General features: G+C 37.7%; 1 protein-coding gene across 1 annotated transcript in view; it reads left to right on the top strand.

Annotated features, from left to right (window-relative positions):
* The window catches only part of LOC135107254 (protein unc-79 homolog), a 99,751-nt gene that overhangs the window by 39,380 nt on the left and 45,347 nt on the right, over positions 1–15,024 (top strand). The window contains 5 exon segments of the mRNA XM_064016913.1: positions 1,363–1,520; positions 3,069–3,277; positions 4,034–4,208; positions 4,807–4,992; positions 8,613–8,738. Coding sequence (XP_063872983.1) covers positions 1,363–1,520; positions 3,069–3,277; positions 4,034–4,208; positions 4,807–4,992; positions 8,613–8,738 — 854 coding nt within the window.

The raw sequence follows: 15,024 nt of genomic DNA, 5'->3' as shown, positions 1-15,024 counted from the left end.
AAAGATGCTCATCTTGCATTTTGCCTATTTCAGGATTAAGATCCTGGATCATATAGCTAGCTGAGAACTGAATGTGTCAACCACTTTTCAATTTTGCAACACACTAAGTGGGATAAAACAGCTTTATTTCAAATTCTGTATCCTACAACTGGGTAGATATAGACAATGAAAGACAGGTTGCAGCTTTTGCATTTGCTGTATTTTGAGTGCACAATTGCTTGATGTAGACAAATATGTACTCTTTGTTATATGTATTTCTTCTGTTCTTTTGAATCCTAGGTACTTCTTTTCCAATACCCTGGTCACATATTTTAAGGAAAAATAGATAAAGAAAAAATTAAAATAGACCAAAAAAAGATGAATTATTGGTTTGAGTGAAAGAGAGGAAAAGTAAACAAATGCGTTTACTTTAATCACTCACAAGGTGGAAACCTTTACGTTTGCCAGCCAGGCAAAGGCTGAAGACCATGAGGTGAGACTACTTACCTAACTAGCCTAAGGAACTTTGAGGTCCTGTTAGTGCTTATCTGATTGGTGGTGGTGAGTGCGGATGGAAGAGTTGGGCAGAGTCCCTCTCAGGCAGGTCAGGGTCTAGGTTGTGTGGCCACTGGTGGCCACCTGGTCTTGCCAGTGCTGGTGAGGGCAAAAGGATAACCCAAGCAGCATCCCTTATAGTCCCTTGTTATCCCTGGGCATGCCTCATGGTCCCTGGCAATCCCTCAGTGTTCTCTTCCAGGGGATTCTTTTCTTGACAACATCTGCTGGGGGATTTAGGCGTCACTCCCCTGCTGGTTACCTGTTTGGTGTTATCGGCACATGGTCTTCTACTCACTGTGTCTGCCAGAGGGAGTTGTTTGATCTGCTGGTCTGGATAGAAAAGTATTTGGTCTGGGTAGGAGAGTGCATGTCTGTCTGCATGCATGTAGAGGTCAGGAAAGAAAGAAGGAAGGCCTGTGTGGCCATGAGGTTGTCTGTTGGTATCATTCTGCATAGCCTGGCAGCTTGTGATTAGCCAAGATACTTATTGGTACTGCTTAATAACATGGGATCCAAGCTGTTATCTCCTTCCTTCTACACCAAGCTAATATCCTCCTCTGCCTGGGTTTGGCATAATTATTTTGAAATACTCTCATTTTAGTAAATTACAATGTCCCTCAGATTATGTTACATCCAGTGCAAACATTTCAAACCATTAAGAAGTGAGTGGGGTGCGGATGAGAACTTTTCAGGGAAGATTTTGGTATTCTCTACCCTCTCAAATATAAAAACTGCTATACAATTTCACCATATAACCTTACTTCACTTCCACTTCACATAACTTTATCAAAACTTCACATTACTCCCACATCCAATGTTCCTCAGCATGTGGTCACTGCTGGAGGCTGAGTGGTCCCAGGTGGCAGAGGTGTGTGTGGCACTGCTGCTCCATTTCATCACCCTTCCCTGTGGTGCTGACATATTCTGGAAGCTCTGTGAGAACCACTTTAACCACCAAGACTGGAAAGTTCGCTTTCAGGCTGGTAAGTTAAAGTGGTAGGAGTGTCATGGAATATTGAAGTGATTAGTTATGTAATTTTAATTCATGCTCCTGCAATGCCAATGAGATAATGCTTCTTGTCAAACCTTTATTTTAATCAATGGGTGTAGACATGCTACTGTGATTTTTGTGTGTTGTATAGATGGGGACAAGCAAAAGAAAGACTGCCAGGAAGAAAATTTTTCACACAATCCTCCTCAATCCAAAAATAGAGTTTGCCTTCTGCTTTCAGGAAATAATACTACAATGTTATTTTGCTTCTTGTTACTTGTTACCCAACCAGTGATGGGCATACACCATTCTCCTCTCTTTAATGTCTCTGAAAGAACTAAGAACAAGTCTTGGAATTGGAAAGTGAAGGAACTGGTAAGAGAAAGTAAAAGGAAAATAGATGACAAATTTGGTGGAAAGTTGAGAGAAAAAGTTCAGTGAGATTAAGAAGTTTTGGAAGGATATTAAAAGATGCCAACTAACAATAATTTTGTGTATACAGACTACAGTAAGACTGCCTGCACACAAGGCACTCTTTGTGATCAGTGACTGCCCTGAAAAATGGTCACTATGAAAAAATAGCCAGCAGTTACGTCCCTCACACATCAATGATAACAATGATTGGCATTACATTATTAGTGGCCACATGAGCCACGTGTGGCTTGTGTAGCCACTAATAATGTAATGCTGATCATTGTTATCATTGATGCCGTGGGCATAGCCAGCTGCCTGAGGTCTGTTATCAAAAAGCAGGTGAAAGAAAGCAGCCAAGAAAGTATACCCTGTTGTTAACCAGAGACTATTTTATACGTGGACTATTTTATACATTGTACAGTAAACTGAAATAGTATTCTAATTTTTTTATCTATTTTATATTTATTCATTCATTTTCTATTTTTATATTATTAATTATTATTTATTTATTTTTTACTTTGCTAAAAGTAAAAATTTTGATCATCTTGTGTGACAATAAATATGTTACATACAGCACAGCATGACCTCTACATGCTGTAATTATACATCAGCCACCTTCTAGGAAGGTCACCTAAGAAGGTGACCACAGAACTCCACTGCCACCCACAAGTGGCCTGTGTGTGGGGTGCAATTTAAATCAATAAGATCCATCAGCAGTCACAGTGGCCAGCCACAGTTGGTGTGGCAGGTAAAATGGACCTTTTCACCAATTTTTTTGTGGCTGCCATGGAAACACATGCATTCCATTTCTCACCATAAAATAGTGGCAGGCCCATCCACTGAAAAGTGACCTGTGTGTGGGGAGCCTTATGTAATTAATGAATTGGTATACATATGAATAACCAGCTGTAAGAAAAGTATGCTGTTGGAGAATTAGTGGTTAATGAGAAATTACTTTTATGTACCATCATAATGAGATTATAAAATTATAATCTCAGAACAGTTGTTCTTCCTTATGATTTAAGGGATTATGGTGGTGATGGCAATTCACAGAATGTCTAATCTTATTTTATCTATTTATTTCCATTTCCAGAAATATTTACAATTTTTCTTTATCTAACCACAGTGGAAAAAGTGGTGGTCATGGGACGATTTCTGGGGATGTCCTCTGTGCACCAGTGCCCAGGACTTCAGGCAGCCATTGCACATGCCTTCTGCTTCCTCATCTCCTCCCTGGATGACATCAGTGTAGCAGTGGCCCAGCGGGCCTACCTGTACCTCACCACACTACCAGACAGTGGCTTGCGTGCCCTATGCTGGTGTCTAGAACAGCAGGTAGGCAAGGATTTCAAGAAAGAAGGTAGCATTCAAGTAGCAAAAAGACAATGTGATCTCTAGGGTATTTTTATCTTGCTTTTTGTCTCCCTATTGCCTTACTCCCTCCAGGTGTGTCCCCTAAGAAGGTGACCATAATAGAAAAGCCTCTTCCCTTCCTTATCCAAACATTCCATTCTTGTTTGTTCAAGCACTTACATTATATTATTATCATGCTCACTCTCATTCTTCCACTTTCCAAGTGATCTTCCTCCTCCTATCACCCTTAACTTTGCTCTCATACATTTTCTTTGCAAACTTTTTGCTCTTTATTCTTACAGTCTGGCTATACCATCTCAGTGTGTGTTTCTTTTCACCCACTCCACCACTCCACAATTTATACTGTCTGCACTGGCACTCTTACTATATTTCTCATTCACACTGTCATTGCTCTCACCCTCTCAGATTGTCACTCCACACATCCCTCTCTGAAAAGTAATTTTCACAGCAGACATTCTTGATTGTTGTGCTCTTTTCCAAGTCCAGCTCTCTGATCTATACATCAAAATTGGCAAGAGAATACTATTCCATAAAACTCTCTTTACATTTATAGACTAGGGTATTGGCAGTATGATATATATGGTCATTGTTAGTAACAACTTATTTTTTCAATAATATTACAATTTAGGATTAGGAACTACTTGACAAGAGTAAAGTGGTAAAGCTCAAGATAATATAGTTAAGGAATTGCTGCCTCTCTCTTTTTTGTACTCTCAGTTTGACAGTGTGATCATGGACCGCCCAATGATTCTGCAAGCTCTCCACCAGCTTAGTTCCCGCCTTCCTGATCAGCGTATTCTGTCCTGGGAGTTTTTCTTCAACCGTTTTGATGCCCTCTATCTTGAAGCTCAGATTGCTCTTGAGAAATATGGAGACATTGCTTTCCCTCGAGGTAATTTGTGTAAAGTGAGGAGTTTCTATGGTAACAGGTAACATTAAGATCAAGTTTAAGATTCAAGAGAGGCTGGGGTGTCTTTACTGTCTTTTTCTTGCTGCCAGAGGTTAAGTGCTGCACTTACTTGTTATGACAACTACTCCTTGAAATCCCTCAAGTGGCTAAGGAATCACAAGAAAAATACACTGTTGTTATGAAATAAGCTGGCCTGCTTGGTTATTGCCATAAGAGTAGAGTTGTTTAAATCTTCTGGTAGCAGCCCTACTCATTATCAGTTGCCAACTGTAGCCTTGTATAATTTAATAAAATTCTTTCTCCACATCCCACCACTGTATTCATTAAGTAAATTCAGTTTTGTTTGTCACATCCATCATATGAATCCATTTTTCTGGAAGACGCAGCCCTACCTTGAAATATGAGCCATTTGTAAGCCAGGTGAAACAAAACAGGCTGCCCAGGCTATAGTCCATAAGCCTTTCTTAACATGTATTTCAGATAAAAATTACATTTACACTGCTTAATTTTATCATGATTTACTTCTTTAGTTTATGTATTTAACTCTTTAACAGTGGATGATCCAACTTTTGTTTGACAGATCTGAGAAATTCAGACATGACAAGTGATGTGTTTGAGCGAAAACTGAGCCGTGCTAAAGATGCCCTGACGCTGGTGCAAAGTGCCAGCGTGCGAACTCTTTCAGGATCCCTTGGCACCAAATGGCCTTATAAAAGAACCATGTCAGCCCCAGCTAACATGCTTAACAGAGCTGTAGAGAAGCAGGGTAAGTCATCCATCATTCTTTTTTTCAACCTTTATCCATATCCCACTGGGTGTGTAGGGTAGTGTCTGTCTTGTACGGCAGAAAAATAGACTTAGGCAACTCTAGACTGGCATCTCTCATTGCCTTTACACACATAACTTTTAGATGTGTGTGTGTGTGTGTGTGTGTGTGTGTGTATGTATGTGTGTGTGTGTGTGTGTGTGTGTGTGTGTGTGTGTGTGTGTGTGTGTGTGTGTGTGTAAAAAGTAAAGCACATGCACATAAGTAACAAATCCTCAGTTTTTGTCCTTTGTTTTGTGTGACTTGCCATCTTTTCCATTGTTTATAGCAAAAAAAAAAAAAGAATTGAGTATTCAAGACTTTTCTCATCACTCAGAGTAGCTTTGTCAACAATGATACTTTGCTGTAATTTTTTGGAAAAGATGCAAGTTTTCTTAAATATGAAGTGAGGATGAATACAAACACCTACTTCCCATTACACACACACACACACACACACACACACACACACACACACACACACACACACACACACACACACACACACACACACACACACACACACACACACACACATATGTACACACATTTCACTTCAGCAGTTTTATATAAATGCAGTAAATCCTCCCTAGATTAAACCATAAGCCAGACCTCCCCTTGTCCCCCTCTTCTACACACAAAGTTGGGGTAGGACTGACCCGTGGCTTTAGCATGACTGTTATCAAGACTTCATGCAGTTACCTGTTTCTATATATTGCAGCTTAATAATATAAAATACCTGAGTTAATCACAATTTTCTTCCCAATGCATCATCTGTTATGAAAGTGTCATTACTCCAGTGGAAGAATGGCAGCTTGGTTAAAAGGACCCTTACCCCACAATCTTGTAGTGTTATCTCTCCTCTCTTAAAATGAAGAAACAAAGAAAAACTAACTTAAAAAGTGTATGAATATTACTGTACATATCTGCCTAAATGTTTCCCCAGGATTTTGGTGTGGTGGCTGGGCATGCAAGCCAGGAGAGAACAGGCTGCTTAGTGCCCATTCCCCTTGCCCCCATCCTTGCATTACATGACTCTCATATCATGTTTCTCCCCTTTCAGTACCTCATCAAAACCCTTGAAATTTAACATCTGAGATCTGTGCCTATATATCAGCCGTAATTTATTTAAAATTTCTTTTAGAAAATTATATAAAAAAGATTGGTAGTCATTAAATAACTCAGTGTGCTGTCAACTACTAAATACTGTTCCAGTTCTGAACTACTAAACTATAGATTTCCTTTAACTCAAAACTTTCAAAATTTTTACACTCATATGGGGATTAGTGCTCAAACCTGTTACCTCCATTCAGCTCTGGGTTTCTACTGTTCTCAAAGTTTTCTTCCCATGTTCCTCACTTACCTCCTTGATTGATTTTACTTAATGGTGCTTCCATCCAAGATTGGAAAAAAGTATTTATTAAAATACATGTAGGAATATAGATTGAAAATAAGATATTTAAAATTTTAATCAGCTATGAGATTTTCTTTTTTTTTTATTATTATTGATCAAAATACTACTTCTGAAAATTAGAAAGTGATGATTTACAACTGAGACAACATGGAGCTCTCCTTGAAGAGTAAATTCTGAACATGTAGTTATGAAGGTACCATGTTTGGTGGCTCATTCATTATAGAGGCAAACAATACTGACAGTTTCATAGAAAATGTGTGATGTGCTACATTCCTATGAATGAAATTATCTTTTTACATTATGTAGCTATATAGTTTTAAAATAATAAGAAATATATGTGCTTAATAGTAAAAAAAAAGTCACCCTAATTTAAATAATGATTTTTCTCTTACTAGATTTGATTAGAATCATATTGTTTAAATAATTTGATTTAAATATCAAAAACATACCTCTCTGTCATTAACATACCATCACTTCTTAAAATAAAAAAATAAATAAATAAATAAAATCAGGGGATGGAATTCAAAAGACAGATTAAACTTCTACTTCTTGATGTGTGTGAAAATGTCTTCATGTGTGAAGAAGGGAAACAGATCAGACATGCTCTTTGGTATGTTCCATATAGTTCCCATGTAATTTCACATATCCACAGAAAAATTATTTTGAAATTCTAAGTGTAATAAGCTTTTCCCATAATATATAAAAAATCACATTTTTTTTTCTTAATTTGAGCCAAGAGATATCCCTTGGAGGTGGGAGTGTTGGGGAAGCTGGGGGAGGCTGGTGAGGCAGGGGGTATGCATATCAGGAGTGGGAATAGCTACCTTCTCTTCCTCCTTATTACTGACATCTTGATTATGAGCTGCTACTTACTCTACACACACACACACACACACACACACACACACACACACAAACACACACACACACACACACACACACACACACACACACACACACACACACACTACATGTACACATGTTTATTTACCTGTCTAGAACATATAGTTAATCATTTACAGTCTAGTTTAAAAAAGAGTATAGCTTATATTAATGAAGCTGTATAGACTAATTTTTCTTGTATTTCTTGGTTTACCAGACTTATACATGGTAGTTATAATGTAATCAGGTGATTCGAATACTTAATGATTTACAGAATGAGATAGTAATTTTCTGTAATGTTCCATTTTACTAGTTAATGAAACCAAACAAAAAATAATGACTATTGTAGTCACCTTGTGTTTAGCAAAGCCCAGGAGTGTTTGTTGCAGGTAACGTAAGTAACTAGTGGTAGCTGCCTTGATTTGTTTAATTTTCACGCACCAAATGTGATAACATATTTAACATATTTTGTAAGATTCCAGGAACTGTTTGAACTAGCCTTACCTACTAGACTAAGTATTTGTGTTGATAAACACACTGAGGAAGAGAGTGAGGGGAAATCAGTACTTAATGATACATTATTTTCAATTACTTTCTTAAAATTTACTGAATTCATATATTATTATATTACTTGATTTATCTTTGGAGCTGAAGAACATACTGCATACTCTTTTGTTTATTTTAAAGAAATATTATATATGCCCTTAGGCAAGAACCTGATAGTGTATTTTCTTGTTAATTTTCAGGATAATTCATTGGAGGTCAGCTAAACTTGTTAAGTTTTGATATGTTTCAGTAATTTCTAGGCTAAAGACTGAAAATCTTTGATATAAATAGGTCATTGCTCCACTAGAAGATTAACTGGAAGGACTTAGGCATAAGGAATTAAGCAGCCATGATGAAATGTTTAGAGATAACAAGGCATGCCATAAAGTATTTTGCTATAAAAAAAAGTAGATAGTCAGGGATAACCAGAAATAGAAAACTTGAGATTAATTTGATGAACATGGACAGGCTCACTGAGACCTCTAAAGATAAAATAGCATAATCTAGAACTAGAAAGCAGATAGACAGAGAGAAAAGCATATATATATTCAACTTACTGGACAGACTCAGACATGACTGGACTATACAAAACTAACCATTCCTGCTGGACTGACTAAGAACACAGATCAACACTTGGACTAGGCAAGGTTAGCTCCTGCTGCTTACAGTCACTGTGCAGAGGTGTCCCAGGTACCCTCTTCCCTTCCTTTGTTTTTTAATTTCCCCTGCACCATTCCAGTCCAGGATAAAGAGAAGGAAAAAACATACCTCCGCCAGGCGTCCGCTCCGTTGCTTAAGCGCAAGAGCTCAAAATTTGGGCTCGGTCAGTGCATAGGCTCATACCTGTCTGATCATTTAGCCACAGGTACATCCTCCCAACAACCCATACCTGCCTCTTTACCTATCTCTGATATCTCTGTTTTCATCTGTTTATGTCTACCTATTATCTGTCTCTGTCCTGATTCTCTCTCTCTCTCTCTCTCTCTCTCTCTCTCTCTCTCTCTCTCTCTCTCTCTCTCTCTCTCTCTCTCTCTCTCTCTCTCTCTCTCTCTCTCTCTCTCTCTCTCTCTCTCTCTCTCTCTCTCTCTCTGTCCGTATGCCTATCTCTATCTATATATTTGTCTGTCTCTCTCTCTCTCTCTCTCTCTCTCTCTCTCTCTCTCTCTCTCTCTCTCTCTCTCTCTCTCTCTCTCTCTCTCTCTCTCTCTCTCTTCTCTTCTCTTCTCTTCTCTTCTCTTCTTCTTTTACCTGAAATGCCTCATCCTCATCTGTGGTGCTTTTCGAAGGTTACAGTGACAGAGGAGGAGAAATAACAGGGGAGAACTCAAAATCCTGCCTGAGTCACAACCAGCACACAGTTCTTCTTACCAAACTCTTAAGTGATATCCATTGTTCATTATCTTCAGTCAGTCTCAGGTTTCAGTATTTTGCTGCAGTTTTCCAGTATGGAAATGTAATGTGATTTTTTTGTGTATGTGAATTAAACCAAGGAAAAAGCTTATTAATGATAGAATATTCTCAGCTCTTTACCAGATAATCAAGCTGCCATGTGCATATTTCATAAAGTTAGAAAATATTGTCATGCTATTAATAGGAGATATATGTTTATATTTTGTATCTAGTGAATAACTCAGATCAAAATTGAAAGAAAAAAAAAAAGAAATATATATATATATATATATATATATATATATATATATATATATATATATATATATATATATATATATATATATATATATATATATATATATATATATATATATATATATATATATATATATATATATATATATATATATCAGCCACAATAAATATAAAAGACAATGAGAATGATAAGCTTTGAAGTTAGATGTCTAGATCTGGAGCCGTGAGCAGATGATGGCTTCAAGCTGTGTGTTGTGACTGGCCACACACTCCACTCCTTGGTTGAGCAGACTGTCTGGTGATTGCTGTGGAACCAAACTATACACTCTGCCACAAATACTGTATTGTTTCATTTGCAAGTAATCTTTGATTAAAATATTTTCAATATTCCAAGATTTACATTTTGATGAAGCCTGGTTAGAGATGAAAAAGGTTGATTATTGAGGTTGGTCTGAGTTATCTGTACAATACTGATTGCCTCTCAGTATAAATTACTCAGTAGTCTTATATCACTGACAAAGAAGTAATTTTGCTGTATGAGTTCATTCATCAAAACTGGAATTGAAAGGCATTGTAGTTATTGTCCAAGGCCTTTACTGAAGTGCAGCTGCTTGTTGCTGCTGCTCACTTCACCATTTTGATGACTTGTAAAGAAAATATAGCAAGTCCATTAATTCATTCAGTGTTTCCTTATATTTATATGGTTTATGAAGATTGAAAGATCTTGATGATAAAAACTTGTATTTTTTTTGCTTGAGAATACATTACTAGACTTTCAGAACAATGGTGTCTATGACAACAATGCTGGTTGTGATTCTTAGAGTCAGGTGCAAGGTTTGGGGGCTGTGAGAAGCTGTTTGCAAATGTTCATTGAGTACAGCAAGGAAGAAATTTTACTTTACAAAGCTATTTTGGATTGAGATTTCTTAGATAAGCAAAATTCAATTAATTTTCAATGATAAATAAATTTTTAATTATAATTTAGAAAATTATTGTGCAATTACTTAATTGCTGTTTCTTCAGAAATAGCAGATAAAAAGAATAGCAAGAAAAGCATTAACATGGTTAGCACAGCCCCCTCTATTTCTCTCTGAGGCACTCAGTAGGGCCAGTTGATCATACAAGAGCCGCTGGTGGTGGCGCCTGCTGTAGAAAATCACCAAGAGTGTGTCAGGCAACCACCTCGGCCCCATAGCTAACAACGCTTGGTAGACATCACTTGACCAACTCTGGCTCCCTGATCCCTTCCCTGTCTTCTGTTACTATGAAAAAACTAGTTCCTCCAAATAAATCCCTACAGTGCTCCCAACTGTCCTCCACGTCCCATCTGTGTTCCCCGTACATCTCCGAGGTGGTGGCTCTGGGACTCTCACTCTCCTTGTTACCAGCCGCAGGGATATGACAGTGGCGGTGCCCCCTTTACACAATACCTGCTTTTGTATGCTGTTTTTATCACCTTTAGGATTGTCAGTGTATCAGCTGGGCCCCCCAGAGTCCCTCAGTGATCATATGTTGGCCCTGCCACTCCCCTGTTTTCTCCTTTTAATAGTCTTGTGGCTGCTTCCAAAGCCCCCTTTCCTCTAGGGCTCTTTGTCACTTACCTCAGCCAGATTTCACTTTTGCTTCCTCCTCCTCCTCCTCCTCCTCCTCCTCCTCCTCCTCCTCCTCCTCCTCCTCCTCCTCCTCCTCCTCCTCCTCCTCCTCCTCCTCCTCCTCCTCCTCCTCCTCCACCTCTCCTCTCCTATTGTCCTCCTCCTCCTCTTTTCTCCTCCTTTTTCAATTGTTTTACTACTGCTGTTTTCCTTGCTGTGCTTTATTCTCAGTTTGTGAAATTTATCTTCCATAGTCTGCCTGTGTGTGTGTGTGTGTGTGTGTGTGTGTGTGTGTGTGTGTGTGTGTGTGTGTGTTTGTTGTATTGTGCAGGATTAAGCTAAGCTCCTGATGTCTTCACTCCACGTCTATATATAACTAGTTGTATTTTAAACACAAATACTTCTTGTTCATACTTTAACTGCCTCTGTCTCTTGACCATTCCAGGTGTCATTTTTTCTGTTAAGGGAGCATCACATCCCTCAAAAATCTTGTCTTTTGGAATTTCTTTACTAAAATCCATATATTCTTTTATCCTCCTCCAGAAATACTTTTCCCTCTATACACCCAATTCCATTTTGTTTGTATATTTGTTGCTTTGTCTGATGACCATGAGTTTATATATTACACCTCTCTCTCTGTCTCTCTCTCTCTCTCTCTCTCTCTCTCTCTCTCTCTCTCTCTCTCTCTCTCTCTCTCTCTCTCTCTCTCTCTCTCTCTCTCTCTCTCTCACTCTCTCTCTCTTTCTCTCTCTCTCTCTCTCTCTCTTACACTAGTTTGAACAGGAGTGATCCTACTTGTTGGATATTTGTACTGATTTATCTGTGATATCACTGAACTTTAAGTTAAAATATGAGCATATTTAGCCTTGAGAAATTGTTTGTAAAAGGAATTATGTAGGTTTAAATCACTATGATACAAAACAGAAGGGTATGAGGTGTAATGAAAAAATTCTGAGGCTATGATATGTGATAAAAAATTCTGAGGCTATGATATTATTTGTAAAAATTTACATTAATGCCTTATTTAAATATTACCTCTATTCCCATTCAAAAGGAATAATTTTGTGCTCTGGTACTCCACTCCCAGTGCTTCTGTCATGCATAGAATGCACCAAGGAAGTTATGTTCTTTAAGTGTGTCAAGTATGATTTGCAATTTCATGGCAACCCTTCAGCTTAAACCTTATTTTAGGCCAGATGATAGCTTGCAGGGAGCCAGGGGCCATATTCTACAAACTGTCATAGCCAAGTCCATCAGTCATAACGAAACAAAATGGCACATTTCAGACATAACTCTGTCATTAACTCTTATATTCCCTATTATCGGTCATAAAGTGCTATGACAGGATTCACCCTTTTTTTTCTTAGAGCTGCTTCTGACCACCAGAAGTCTGTCAACATCATGACAGCATGGCCGTACATACCATAACATGATCCCCAGCTGTTTTTTTATTATAAATATAACAACAAATATTAGTAACTTTTAGTAAATAATATCCTTTTTTTTTTTGAGGTAATAAAGTATTATTACAAGTAATTGCCAGTAGCAGTATGATAAGTCTTCCTAAACACAAACAAATCTTGCCTTGTGTGGCCTGCATGTGTTGGGCTGTCGGCCATAATCTTCTATATGTCATGTTTCTTTTGATTAAATACACTGTTTAACTTCCCTGAAAGTTGTAATATGAAGTCAAAACAATTTAAATCCAAGATGATAATGTCAAGAACCTGTTTCATCCTATAAATTTAAAGTTGACAAATTGTGAGCATGTGTTCTAGTGGCAGATGGTGACTGAGAAGTGACTGACAACTTCTGATGGCCATAAGACTGACGGTCATTCTGTTAGCCATGAAAGTTAGCTATGGTTGACCATCAGCACTATGTAGAATACAACCTCTGATTGGTTAAGTACAGAGAGATGGGAATCAATCATATTGACAAGGATGAAATCTCAGCATGTTTTCAACACTGGGTTGGTGTGTTGTTATTTGAAGACTACATTTCCAAGACATCACAGTTTATGTTATTTTTATTTGCACTGAATATTCTCCTTGAGATGGCTTAGAATGTTACAATAAAATTCACCAGTTAACATTTTGACTGTTGAAGATATCTGCAGGGTTTGTTACCTGATAGATATTAAAAGAGACAATAATCATGGTCACCAAAGACTGCTGTTTAGTTTTAGGTTGCAGTTATAGACCAAAGTCACATCATTGGTAATAATCCTCATAACGTTAAGTGGCTCATCCCAGGCATAGTGATGAAAAATCATTGTAGATATCAGTAATGAGTGTGTGTGTGTGTGTGTGTGTGTGTGTGTGTGTGTGTGTAGTTTTTATATATTTTTATGGTTATTTGTGTCTTTTGTCAATAAACATGTTGCTTTGATTTACTCTCTCTCTCTCTCTCTCTCTCTCTCTCTCTCTCTCTCTCTCTCTCTCTCTCTCTCTCATCTCTCTCTCTCTCTCTCTCATACACTACATATATCTCTGGGTCCTGGCTGTGGCCTTCCCACCCCTCCCCTCCCATTTACTTGGTCTAGGCGTGGTGTCTCCACTCACTCTGTCAAGGCAGCATGCTTGGATACCATTTTCAAAACTATCCAACCATCCATCGAGCTCCTGTGGCGTCTTAACCAAAACTCTAATTTTTTGGTGTTTTTTTTTTTTTTTTTTCAATCTGTCGAAAGAAGCGATATACGTGTTTTGTACTCATCAACTTGTCATTGTTGTTTCTCTTTGATGTGTTTGTGTAATCACCATTAGTGGATGAAAACTTTTGATGGTAGTGCCAGGTGGGGCCATGATCCCCTCCTGGCTCCACCTCCCATTCAGGCTTTTGTGGTGTTAAAACTAAAAACTATTGTTGTTTCCCTCTTTTTGCTTGCAGACTTTACTATAAAGGGGCTTTGCACAATGCCCTGTAAACTGTTTGAGGCTTACTTCATTGAGGTTATGCAGGGTATCTATTGTAGACATGTTTTCTCTGTGACCAGTCATTTTTTGCACCATCTTTGTGTGTCCAGTAGCTACATGTTTGTCTGCATGCTTGTTTTGTGGGTACCTGATCTATAGACATTTAATATTTGCACTAGTTTTCTGTGTGTGTGTGTGTGTGTGTGTGTGTGTGTGTGTGTGTGTGTGTGTGTGTGTGTGTGTGTGAGTGAGTGAGTGAGAGAGAGAGAGAGAGAGAGAGAAGAGAGAGAGAGAGAGAGAGAGAGAGAGAGAGAGAGAGAGCTGTGTGTCTTAGTTTTAGCTCTCAACTTTTATTGTGAAATTATCATATACAACCTTGACCACTGAGAAAAAAGGGCCAGTTAGTCTTCACCTCTTATCTCTTCCATTTGTCTGATCAATTCTCAGAACACTTCATAGTCCTTAGTCACTTTTGATGGTTACTATGAGTTAAAAAAAAAAAAAAACAAGAACTTGAATCAGTGATCAAAGTTGGTTACTTCAACTAGATTCCTTCATCCTTTTTAATGTGTATTTTGGCATACTTTGTTGTTTCTGGTTAATTGCTCATTAGTTTTTATGTTATAATTAAATTTTATACTAATTTATCAATGTCATGCCTTTTGCATAATAATATTCATTAGTTCCACCATCCTTACAAAATATATAGCTGCTTTTTATGATTAGGAAATACTATATCATATCTGATGTCACTTATATACCTACATAAAGGAAGTTTTGAGATCTACAATGGTTGCACCCAAATAAATGTGAAACTGTGCTGTACAACATTTAATGATAATGTTAAAATAACTGTGATAAAATCAATCTACAAATATAAAGATACTAAATGCCAGAATGATGTAAGGTGAAATAAATTAAGGAGAACTGATTGCTAAGTGACATTAGACGTGAAGATTTAGTTTATGCTAATTAATGGCATTCCTAGTTTTCT

This window comes from Scylla paramamosain, chromosome 15 (assembly GCF_035594125.1).
Source record: "Scylla paramamosain isolate STU-SP2022 chromosome 15, ASM3559412v1, whole genome shotgun sequence".
NCBI lineage: Eukaryota > Metazoa > Arthropoda > Malacostraca > Decapoda > Portunidae > Scylla > Scylla paramamosain.
This window is presented reverse-complemented; position numbering and strand designations above follow the sequence as displayed.